We start from the raw sequence: 13,034 nt of genomic DNA, 5'->3' as shown, positions 1-13,034 counted from the left end.
AAGTCTTGTGAAATCAAACCATTTACATCTTAAGAGTTCATGTAAACCTTTACTCATCAAACAGGATAAGTAAAGTAAATCAATGCTAATTTAATGAATCAGCAGTGATATCTAATGCTAAGGAATTTACAGCAGCAGCAAATAGTAAAAAAGTTTTGATAAATCACTTTACACTATGTGTTCAGCAAGACGCAAAGTTAGAGACTAGTAAGTGAACTGAATTTGATCGATCTATATTACCCCGATGGACCAAATCAGAGGTAAAGCATCCAAATTACATTCATCATATAAGTGCTAAAAATCCTCAAGGCTTTCCCTGATCTAGTTTCAAGAACTTTATTTTATTTTTGTTTGTATGTTGCTTAACTAATTTGTGTTTTATTAGTAATCAGAATATCAATTAATGCATCTTTAGCGTCTAAATCCAATCATATGCTGTATATAAACCATTTACTTGTCCACAGATATGACTGCGTGATGTGCTTGTGACTTTGAGCAGCTTCGGCACAGTCTCACCTCGTAGCTGACGATAACTGTTGCCTTTGTTCTTCTTTTTAGCAAAACCCCCAGTGTTTGGCCCATCTAAGAAGCTGGACATTGAACTGGAGATGGTGATTAATGTGTTTGTTTAATCTAACAGCCCAGGTGTATTTCATTTGTAATTGTATTAATTTAATTTCAACATCTGAATTAACTGAGAGAAAGATCAGAGTTTCTCTGGTCAGAATATTCAGTATTGTACTTCAGTATTTAGTTGTTTTCATATTCACAACTGCTTCTGTTTGTGATCAGGCATTCTTTGTTGGAGGAGGTAATCCGCTAGGGGAACCCATTCCTATCCAGAAAGCCCATGAACACATCTTTGGAATGGTACTCATGAATGACTGGAGTGGTAAGAGTCTCTAAACAATACACCTCACCAACATTTTCATGTTGTAAATGCTTGAAGATGGTTTTACTATGCAACAGAAATGGGAATGTTTATAGTAGATAATCTGCAGGAGAAGAAGGGGGGACTCCCAAAACGTTACTAGAGAACACATTGGTACGCCACCAACTGCAGTGCCATAGTCAAACTAAGGTTTACACAGAATCTTACATTTCACATGTGGTTGTGACGCTATTCAATAAGAACACCTATGAGACTCAAATAATTATGTTCAAATGACACATTGTATCTGGTTGTAAAAGCTAATTGTCCTTTTATATTCATAGATTGTAATTTTACATGCTATGAATGCTGCAAGCTGTTTTCATATTTTCATAGCTATAGCTACTAAAAGTGTAACTGAAAGTTTATTTCCGGTTAAAGTAAAGTGAAAAAATAAGTCATGAACTTCCACCCTCCACAACAAACCAAGTCTGCTGTTTAGTCTTATATGTATGCACTCTGTAATCCTCTGCACAACACTGGGTGAGTTACTTCTGCCCTGCCCGGCTGTGATTTGGGAGGCTATTCAGGGAGTACAGGTTGTGCCTTTTCAACACAACTACTATTGTAGCTTTGTCTTTTATTGGTACTTGGAGAGAGGCTACATGAATCCCATGTGTCTAAAGTACAGGAGCAGATATTGCTGCTTTGTTATCCCAAGATGTTCATTGAACATAGCAACACAAGACTTTCAAAATAAAACAGGAAACATGGAGAGACATAGACATGACAACACAAGCTTGACACTATGGAGCACACAGACCTAAAACACATGACGGACTAGACAAGAAACAAGACACAAAAACCAAGGAGACAGATGATAGTAACGGCTCAACTCAACTCAACTAGACCCTAATAAGAATAACACAAACCTTACACAAGAAACTCAAAAATACAGAACAAACTCAAAACCCCTGACAGGTGGGCCATGTGAAATCACAGGGCAGTGGATGCTGAGATTGACATTGCTGAGGAAGCACTTGACTAGCCTGCACAGAGTCCTCCTCTCAGCTTGATAGAACACCTTTATGATGAATCAGAGCGGAGATTGTAAGCCAGGCCTTCTCGTGTCTGAGTGTCAGAGAGATACAAGCCGTAGGAAAAAGAAAAAAAGCTAAATGTACAAAACCTTTGAATTTAACTCTTAAAATATCCAGTAAGTAGGGAGTTGTCTTTAGGGAACATATTCTCTGGACTTTTGATATTTCAAGCACATCCTGTCTTACTAGTGAACTCTTCACTTTAGTCCCCAGCTTTTCCTCCTAACAGTACAGTGGTAAGAGGTTTTTCAGCCTGTGACATTTCTGCTGAATATGCAGCTTGAAGGTGAACTGATGTCACTTTTACTTTATACACGACTGCTGATGCCCTCAGGACATCAGGCTGCAGACTTCACCACAGACTTTCTATGAATATTTGCCATGTAAACTTTCTCCCATAGAACTGCACAATAAGCTAAATGCAATGCTTTCTTCTTGTTTATAAAGTATTTTTTTCAGTGGAGAAAGCTCAGGCAATGAAATGTATCTGTGTGCAAGAACAGAAAAAGATTCTGAAAGAAGACTGGCATTAAAACTATAGCCAGCACGAAACAAACATTTCAAAATGGACCCATACATTCTTTGAACATCAAAGAATAAGTAACCCAGAAAGTGCTTTCATTCACACACATTTTTAATCTGATAGATGCATCAGAGAACAAATTGAGGTTAGTATCTTGCCACAGGATATTTGCTATGCAGACTGGAGCAGCCAGGAATCAAACCACCAACCTTTCAGTTAGCGGAGCTGCTCTGACTCCTGAGCTACAGTCACCCCCAAAGCAGAGAGTTACTCTTCGTAAGTAACAGTCCTGTTACACTGCCACAGCTCCATTTGAGTCATTGTTTGTGAAAATATATACTTACACAAACTGTTGTATAATATACTTAAACAACATCCACTGTCTAATTATGAACTGCAGCTAGATTTCATGAGAGGAACCAGCTTCATTAAAACTAAACCTGTAGGCGGCCATGCTGGTACCTCAGTAGCTAATGCAACTTTGAACCAATCTAGACGATTTAATTAGACGGTCTCCACTGCAGCTTTAAATTGTAGAAAATGTTTTCTTAATTTAATTAAAAATATATTTTTCTAATCACTGATTTGTTAAAGATGTAATTTTAAACATTAAAATGTTGTGAGATCAAAAGAAATCAGTTTCTAAATGAAGTGGAATCTGAGGAACAGTGAATATGAAACTTTGGATTACAACAATGAATTATGGTACCAGGTATGAACTGGATATACTAACCTTTCAAGATCAAGATTAAATTTAACTTGTCAACAGTTTGTTTTAGTACATATAAAACATTACTTAGACTAAACATGTGCTTGTGCGTGTATTTTAGAAATGTCCCTTGGAAAATTGATTCATTAATAAATAGAATGGATGAATTGTCCCTTACTACCAATTCTCATGGCAAAACATGAAAAGGCCGTGACAAGGCAATGCATTTGTTCGTGTTCACTGACATAAATACACAAATCATTACACTCTGCATGATTTTGAAACAAAGATATTTAATCTGGACGTATACTTGTCACGGTCTGGCTGGGGCAGACCGTATGTGTTGCAGAGGAGGACTCAAACGCAGACCAAAACGTAGTGTGGATAAACAAAACAAGCCGTTTATTGAGGCTAGCAATGAGGGTAAAAATAATAGGGCATCGGTGAAAACTAAACAATAACCTAAACTGGGTGAACTAATAACAAAACATGAAAAAGCTTAACCATAGTGAACTGACATGGATGCGCAGACGACCTGACAACAAATGACTGAAAGCACACGGACTAAATACACACAGGAGGATGATGAGGGAAGTGGGAACACATGGGGAAACAGCTGGCACACATGAACATAATGACGTCACAGTGGGAGAGTAAGACTGAACACGATGAACACAGAAACACCAGACCTCTTCACAATAAAACAGGAAACATAATGAGACATAGACATGACAACCCGAACTTGACAACGTAAGACACAGACATGAAACGCATGAAGAGCAGGGGAGATTTAACATAGTTGGAAACACGAGGGGGAAATAATAAGAACTAGAAACACCTAGGCATGATAACAAATGAACTTAGGAAACCTGAAGGGCTTACATAAACTAAAACTCAAAACGCTGGGCCAACAGACCCAGGATCATGACAATACTATGTGCGACCAACGTATAGACTATCTCAGTATACACTTGTCAATGTGGCAACGAAGAACACAAAGTTTTATGAATGGACAACCATATTTGAACTCTTGTATTAACCGATAATTATGCACTTTGGAAATTTGTGTCCTGGAATACAACTTATTAAATTAAAGGTTTGCCACAAGAGTGGATTGAATAATCTGCAAAGTAATTTGGAAAGAAAAAAGAATAACCTTCCTAATTTTCTCTCACTTGTGTTTATTCTCAGCTAGGGACATCCAGGCCTGGGAGTATGTTCCATTGGGACCTTTCCTGGGGAAGAATTTTGGGACAACTATTTCACCTTGGGTCGTCCCCATGGAGGCACTGTTACCCTTTGCTGAGCCTAACCCCATTCAGGTGAACATAAGGTTCTCAATTAACAACAACAAAGATAAGCGGCATGTAGTACATTGCTCAAAAATAATTAAGGAGCACATTTGAATCAGACTATAGCATCGAGTCAAAAGATGAACTCAGCTTGGGCGTCTATTGTCTTATGCAGTCTGGGAGTTAACTGCATGGATGGGGCTTCCTCATGCTCTGTGTGGCTTGGTGCTGCTGCTGTGGGCCTCAGTCTGGATGGGCCCAGGCACCCACTGTCCTTGGTGGATATCAGGGAACGGCTCACACATGGGGGTCGGGGGGTGAGCTGACTCCAGGAAGGGGCTTCCTTTCTTCACACACCCCGTTCTCTGTTTGCCATCTGGGGTGGAGGGTTGGGAGGAGAAGCTGGTCTGAGTCTGGGCTGGTGGGCTTCCCTGCTGTTGCAGGACCCGGGGTGGTTTTCTTTCTCCACCCCAGCGTAAAGGGAACCATGTCCATGGTCTGGGATTGCTCCTCTGGGGGTGCTTGTGCCTGGAATATAGAGTATGTAGAGGGGAGTGTGAGCGTGTGTACTACATTTATTTCTGTGTGTGTCCATGTTGGGCAAGTGCTGAGTATTTGTATATGTGTGCATGAGGGTGGGAACGGATCTTTGTGTCTGTGTGTGCCTGTTCATCTATATCTAGGTGTTAGGTCAGGTCTCAGATTCCACCTCTCTCAGAACATCTCAGGCCCCTCCCACCACACACCCTCCCAGTGGCTGGTGCCCCCAGCTGCCGGTGCATTGGTGGTTATGCTTGGGTGAGTACTGGCTCACTCCTGGTGGCATAGCCGGCTGCCAGTGGAGCCTCTGGGCCCGTCGCCCTGTGGCTTCTGTACAGTGGCTGCTGGGTGACCTCTTTCTAGGACACTTCTCAGGTCTTTTCTGAGTGGGTGGTGTGATTGCCCCTGCGGTGGTCCTCATGCTCTGGGCGGCCTCCAGATGTCCGGGGCCCGGATCTCCTCCATGCCTGCTTCTTGGGGGGGCGGGGCTATGACTTCCCACACCCACTTTTTGACACAGGTGTACACACATGTGTTCATACAGGTGTAGAAACATGTACTCAACATTCAGTATTTATTATTTACTGTTACTTGTGCTTATGTTGGTTGTTGCTGTGGTTTCCCTGCTGTGTTGTTTTCTTGTTGGTTGTTTTTTTCCAGCAGGTGGTCAAGTAGATTTTCAGTGTCCTTTCTCTCTACCCGTCTTCTCCTTTATTTTTGTCCCCTCTCATTCGTTTAACTCTCTTCCCAACTCAAGTTCAAGTTCAAGTTCAACTTTATTGTCACTTCAACCATATACAGTTTAAAAATACACAGTGAGGCGAAACAACGTTCCTCCAGGAACCAAGGTGCTACAAGACAAGTTAGTGCAAAAAAAAAAAAATATATATAATATATCTTCACTTCACTTTCCTTCTTCTTAATCTTCTTTCTAGTAATAACTTAAAGTAAAGAAAAATCTAATCAAGTGGACCAGTCAATCAAGACCAGTTTAGCAAATACGTAATGGTCCACTAGGGAAAATAAATCGATTCGGCATTTTTCTTGGCCTTCAGACAATAATTCTGATGGCTACAGTACTGGACAGGACAGGCAAAAAAAACAAACAAATTAAAATAATGCTGGACAAGGCGGTAAAGGTCCTTAACCCATCAGCAGAACAGGAGCTTGAACTCTAGAACAGTGGAGACGTGTCTCTGAAGTAATGAATCGTGCTTCTGTCACTCTGATAGAGGAGTCTGGGTTTGGTTGTTGCCACAAGAGTGGTACTTCACTGCCATTGTGCCAAGTGTCATTTTCTTAAAGGAGGGAGGATTATGGTGGGTTTTTTCAGGAGCTGGGATCAGCCCCTTACTTCCAGTGAAAGGAACTCTTAATGCTTCAGCATTCCAAGTCATTCATGTTCAGTTTCATTCAGTTTCATGTTCCCAACTTGATCCCTTCCTACATGACTGTGCACCAGTGCACAAATCAAGGTCCATAACGATGGGATTGACTGGTGAGATTGACAAGGAAGAACTTGACCTGCACCGAGTCCTCATCTCAACCTGACTGAACACCTTTGCGATGAATTAGAGCAAAGACCACAAGCCAGACCGTCCCATCTGACATCACCTCACAACCTTTTTCTTCCATCATTCTAACCTGTGAAATGAAAACGTGTTCTTTTTCATCTCTTTTTGCTCACTGTTCTTTTTCAGCTTTGTATTTTGTGTCTTCCAACAGGATCCAGAACCCCTCCCATACCTACAACAACATGATGCGTATACTTTCAATATTAATCTGTTTGTTTCACTAAAAGGTACCATCCACAAACTATCATGATATCAATTGTACATATACTCATGGTCAAGTTCTCTCATGAGGAGTAGCACTGTCCCTGCCAGTGTTAAGTAATATATAGTAATAGAGTTTCTGTGATGTTTCAATATGCAGGCAGCATCCTAATGCAGCTGGTTAAGTGAGTCTCATTCAACCTTCTACATACTGTTGGGTAGATACTTTAATGAATGCTCATACCCTAATGACTGGGTAGCATTAGCACTTAATAGACAACAATCTTCTGCTGTTTGGTTTGGGAATAAAATATTCAAAGAAATACAAATTTTTCTCGTAGTTTGATCAGATTTTTTTTTTTTTTTTTTTGGCCTGTCCCGTTTGGCTCTTTTGCATCAGAATTGTTGTCTAAAGGCAAAGAAAGATGCCCAACGGATTTACTTTACCAAACTGACCATCCCAGCCTTGCCGTAATGGTCCATTTGATTCACCTTTTATTGTTTATTTTATTTTCACTTACTGAATACGGGACAGACTTGACTGGGGGAAAGAAGGGGAGAAAGAAAGAGGGAAAGAGAAACAGCTGAGAAGAGGGACGGGGGAGAAGGGCAAAAGACAAAAACCAACAGAACGGGCAGAGAAAAAAAATGCATATATCAATCACCTGGATCACCTGCTGAGAAAGAAAAAAGAAAACAAGCAGAAGAGAACAAGAGTAATAGAATAAACAACATCACAATGATATATGGGAATATGACAGTAAATACTAAATGTTAAACATTATTGTGCAGCACATAAGATCAACAGAACACAGTGTGCTTTGAGGTAGGAGCCAAAAAGGGTGATCAGATTTTTTTCAAAGAATGAGAATTTTCTGGCCTTAAAAGTTTAAGATTGGGTTGACCCCATTGGATTTTCTGGTGTAAAGCATTATTTCTGTATTTACTGTAAACTGGTGGTTGCCTGAAAACCAAATCTCCAAATGAAATAAAAATAAAAATTAGAAACTACAAGACTACAATAACTTTGATCCTAGATTATTATTATTATTTTTGTTTCATTTGGAGGTTTTGTTTTCCCTTCAGTTTAGCTTCAGTTCGTCGCCAGAGTAAGTTTATTCTTTTCAGTTTAGCTTTTAGTCTTTTTAGTCAAAATATTTTATTTTAGTTTGCTTTTTAAAAGTGTCAGTGCTACTCTGCTATTATAACATAAAGGAAGTTGCACTTTTGTTGACTCACAGACACACTGACGGTCCAGGTCAGGCAACAAACACAACTGACCAAACTGTCACAACCCTAAAACAAGCTCATTTATTATATACTTTCATTTGAACTTAGTTATTTTAAAAGTACACAATGCTGCTTTAATTTCTTTTATTAATTTTTTTTAAGGATAGTTCTTATTTCTACTAAATAGAAGAAGATGGATGCGATTTTATTTCAGTTAACCATTTGCCCACATTTTTAGTTTAGTTTTAGTTCACTATAATAATGCTCTTGGTTAGGAGAGTAACATGTTTTGAAATGAATCTCTGTTCTGTGTTTAAAGGCAAAGGCATGGCTGAAGCTGTGAACATCTGCAGATCCAACTTTAAGGTAAGATTCATGGTTGCAGAGCCAGAACCACTATATTACATGTTTTTAAACCAACAAACCGTATTATATAAAATACGATTAAAGAGGACTTGACATGTTGCTGTCTCAGCTATGCCTGTTTTGCCAGCATTTTATGGTTGCTTCATTCTTAAATGATTATATTTTATTATATTCTTTGGCTGCACCACTAAAGAAAAACAGCATGTATAAACAAAAGTAGTAAGCCATCTACACATTATATATGCAACAGATGCTCAGTCATGGAGATCCATGCTGTGAAGCTCTCAGCACATGGTTTTTGTGCTGATGTTAATGCCAGAGGGATTTTGAAGTTATCGAGTCATTTAAAGCCTTGGCTCTCAGCAATCCTTTGATTTAACTTGACATGGATTGCTCCAGTTTTTTGAGTTGCTGCAGCAAAGAAACAACATAAAATTGGCCATGGAATAAGGGAAGTCTAAGGAGCCTGGTAAGAAAAGCGTCTGGACTGCTTCAAGTTTCCCTCAAGACGTTTCACCTCTCATCTGAGGGGGTCCATGTCTCTCTTGGGGGGACACTCCCATAGGGCTTAAAAGCTGTGACTCTGCACCAGTTGTTCTTAGAGCTGAAGAAGCTTCTCGGATGAAAGTGAAACGTCTTCAAGGAAACTTAAAGACGTTCAGACGCTTTTCTTACCAAGCTTCTTAGACTACAATGACCGGGAGAACCTGGAGAACCTTACCAGACATGGAATAAGGGAAGCATTTTTATGAACTGATTTGAAATCCTGTTACAGCACCACACTCAAAGTCAGTGAGTTCTTTAGAAAGACCGATTCTCTTGTAAATGTTTGTGTTATGTAAAATGTGTTCTGACATTTTTATCTATTTAGTGTAGCTGTAGCAATTTTGACATTGTTGACTTCTTCATTTCTCTCAGCTGGTCAGAAGACTGCAAAAGGAAGGATTGGCCTTTATTCGTTAGGAGAATGGAGAATCAGTATAAAGTTTCAGTTGCTCTCTTTTAGAATAGAATAGAATAGAATAGAATAGAATAGAATAGAATAGAATAGAATAGAATAGAATAGAATAGCCCTTTATTGCCAGTGTACATCTACAACAAAATTATGGGTGCTCGATGCTAACTGTGTAGGAATAAAAGGTAAATAGAAAAACAGCAGGAATAAATAACAAACAGGTGAAATATATACAGTCAACAGGAATATATACAAAACAAGAGAAAGGCACCCACTGGAGAACCATGTGCTTGGAAGTAGTGCAAAGGATTTGCTCTGAGTATAGAGTCCATATTTGTGTGGCACATGTAACATGTTGTTGGAATTTGGTACAGAGCACAGATTTAAACATGACTTCTGAAAGCAAGATTATGGACACTCTCCGGGCGCTCTCTCTGCTGTTTGATGCAGCTGCCGTTAGCTTGTGAGGTAAATTAAAGGGCCTGCACTTATTTGACATGTGAGTAGTGACTGTCCACAATCCTATTGTTACGGCACCAGTCCTGAAGCACATAAGCACAGAGCACCCCCCCCCCCCCCCCCTTCCTTTGTTGCGGTCCTGGCAGTGTAATGCCTGACCGGTAACTCCGCTGAGGGATCAGGGATGTTTGTGAGAGAGCTGTCATTAATGAGGAGGATGAGGATGGATGGAGGGGTTTGTGTTGTTATTTTGACAGCTGGATATGATAATCAGTTCTCCATCCCCACTTTTGTTTCCTCTCCCTCGGCTGTCTGTTTCTGACAATGTACCACAGAGCGCTGGGTGGTCTCACAATCTCAGGTGGGATAATGTCGGTCGAATCTGAAGTAAAGGCCAGGTTCAGGCTGAGGCTGATGTCTGACGACTGAAAGTGACAGTGTGTTGCAGGAAGCTGCAGTAAAAAGGCATAAAAAAGACAAAATAAAGTGCACAGTAGAAAAGCGTGCTGTGCCGCTGCGTACCATGACTGTCCCCGTCTTGAATTCACTAATGTTTTATTTTTATTTCTGTCTCTCTGACTCAAGTACATGTACTGGACCATGAAGCAGCAGCTTGCCCATCACACGGTCAATGGTTGCAATGTCAAACCAGGAGACCTGCTCGCTTCAGGCACCATCAGTGGACCTGTGAGTGTCCACGTGCACAGTATGCTTAGGACTCGATGACTGTAATGTGTACCTTTTTGTCTGTCAGTTCTCAGTTTGTAAGCTAGATTATATAACATCACTCATTAGCAAATTCTCTTGTGGGCTTTTCACACTGTTGTTGCTTTTCCATTGTCCTTATTGCAACTGGTTTGTTTCATGGCAGGATCCAGAGAGCTTTGGGTCCATGCTTGAGCTGTCGTGGAATGGCTCTAAGAACATTGACCTGGGAGGAGAAGGAACTAGAACCTTCTTGAATGATGGAGATGAAGTCACTATATCAGGTTGGTCTGTTTAAAACGTATGCTTTCCACTTCATATCATTTGGATTTATGTGACAATATTTTTAGAAGTAGCAATAACATTTTTGCATCTTTACATAATGCCAACATGGACATAAAGATAAGGTTAACTACAATAGACAAAACATAAGGATTGAAGAATTAGAACATAACTGCATGCTGGTACACTGTCGGACTCTCGTGTGCTTCAGGCATTTCCAGATAAACTCTTATCTTAATTTTGCAGCTGAAGTTTGGACTTGTTGAACTTGAAAATTTAATCTGGCTGACATTATGAAAGGAATCTGTTCAGTTTCAAAGTGTATTTCAATATTTTATTATTGTTGTTAAAAACAAATAGTTAAATAATAACAATAATACATAAACAAATGTAGCTGTTCGAGATAACGATATCGGCTCGGATGATGATATGAAAACATCCATCGTTTCATATCACGCTACCGTTTGTTTCTGTCATGGTGCTGGGTCGTTGGCCCAGCGTTTTGTGTTTTGTGATTATTTTCCTCTGTTCTAGTTATTCTGTGTCCTCCCCCCTTGTGTCCGGTTCGGGTCCTAGATTTCCTGTTTTGTTCTGAAAGTCTGTGTCTGTTGTTATTGTGTTCAGCTTGTCTCCTCCGGTCCTCATGTGTATTAGGTTCAGCTGTTCTTCCCTCCTGTGTGTGATTACCTGATTACCTTGTGTGTGTATATTTAGTGGGTGTCGGTCTGTGTTCGTTGTCGGCTCGTCTGCGTTCCTCTGTGTATCTCTGCGTTCTATGGTGTTCCTGTCTCTGCGTCTCTCTGCCCCGCACGCCTTTTGTATGGTCTCAGGTTTGTCATTTAGTTCTCCCAGTTTAGGTTTCTTCAGTTGTTCTGTCATACCTCTCTGCCTGTTTCTGCCACTACCACTTGTGAATAAACATCACTCGTACCATCAGTCACTGCTGCATTTTGGGTCCTCCATTTCCTCCACACCACACGGCTCACCCCGCCAGCCGTGACAGTTTCGTGGTGTTGCAAATAAACAATTTACAGCAATATTTTATCAGCGTTGTGATGGTCACTGTAGTGGCTCTATTAATTTCTTAAAGTTCTCGCTTTTTTTTTTAGATATAAGCGGCCTTTACTACTTATATCAGAAAATGTATAGTTTCATGCATGGGTCAAAAGACTCAACACCCAGCTGAAAACATTTCATGCAAGTCGAGATTCACAGAATTGGCAGAAAATCTAAAATTTTTCTGATATATATCGTTGTCAGGACAATAAATGTCTTATATCGGGATATGAGATTTTGGTCATATCGCACAGCCCTAAACAAATGTATGACTACAAACAGATGGCTCACTAAAGTAGAGAAAGTTTTACTTTTATATTGCCTGTCAGAAATTCAGCTTTCGAGCTTACACAGTATTACACAGCATCATGACACTGGTCATATACGTGTCCAATGGCTTCCTCTGTTTAGGTTACTGTGAAGGAGATGGCTACAGGGTGGGCTTTGGGACGTGCCAGGGAACAATCCTTCCAGCTTTGCTGCTCTAAAACAGATGTCTACTCACACAAGTATTTCACTTGGCTTTGATGACAACAATGGAAAACTGCAACATGGACCTTCCCCCTCACTCTCCTCTTCTCTTTAAAGGGGCGCTATGGGCTTTAGTAAAGAATGAATGCAGATTTCTCTCAATGTGATCTCTGACCTTGTTACTGATCTATAATGAAATAACCATCCAGCAGAGAGATTGTCCTGTATCATATCACAATGTTACTGCTGTACCAGGATCAGTGTTACTGATGTTTTGTATCCCCTCTATGACGAAATCATCCATTTTAAATTTGGTTCTGTTATTGTCTTGTTTTCATGCGGACTTACTCAGCCACCTCAGGAACACAGCTGCATTCAGAATTATCCAACTGGAGCTCTTCCACTTCCATAGAAGTTGATCTGAGATGAATATATTATCTCTCTATGTCACCTTACAGAGCAGCAGCTTAAAATTGGTTAAATGTAAATGTTCAGGTCATTCTGATTTTTCAGGACTTGTAAACATTTTGACCTTATTATCTGAAACTCCAGTGGAACAGGATATGCATATGACCAAAAATAGGAAAAAGATGAATTGGTAAACTTGAATACAGGGTAAAGATGATGCAAGAATGAATGCTTCCAAAAATCTGACAATCATTTCTGAAAAGCTGAATAAAAAATGAATAAAAAAAAGCTG

At 40.0% G+C, this 13,034-nt stretch overlaps 1 protein-coding gene across 1 annotated transcript in view; it reads left to right on the top strand.

Moving 5' to 3' along the window:
• Positions 1-13,034, top strand: part of fah (fumarylacetoacetate hydrolase (fumarylacetoacetase)) — a 21,740-nt gene extending 8,706 nt beyond the window's left edge. Inside the window, exons 7-14 of the mRNA XM_004568688.5 lie at positions 559-611; positions 793-892; positions 4,395-4,525; positions 6,761-6,836; positions 8,360-8,406; positions 10,406-10,507; positions 10,692-10,809; positions 12,275-13,034. Of these exons, the coding sequence (XP_004568745.2) occupies positions 559-611; positions 793-892; positions 4,395-4,525; positions 6,761-6,836; positions 8,360-8,406; positions 10,406-10,507; positions 10,692-10,809; positions 12,275-12,351 (704 nt within the window). The 3' untranslated portion in view covers positions 12,352-13,034. The remainder of the gene's footprint in view (positions 1-558; positions 612-792; positions 893-4,394; positions 4,526-6,760; positions 6,837-8,359; positions 8,407-10,405; positions 10,508-10,691; positions 10,810-12,274) is intronic.

Source organism: Maylandia zebra, linkage group LG1 (assembly GCF_041146795.1).
Source record: "Maylandia zebra isolate NMK-2024a linkage group LG1, Mzebra_GT3a, whole genome shotgun sequence".
NCBI lineage: Eukaryota > Metazoa > Chordata > Actinopteri > Cichliformes > Cichlidae > Maylandia > Maylandia zebra.
Note: the sequence above shows the minus strand (reverse complement) of the source record. Positions and strands in the feature narration are given on the sequence as shown.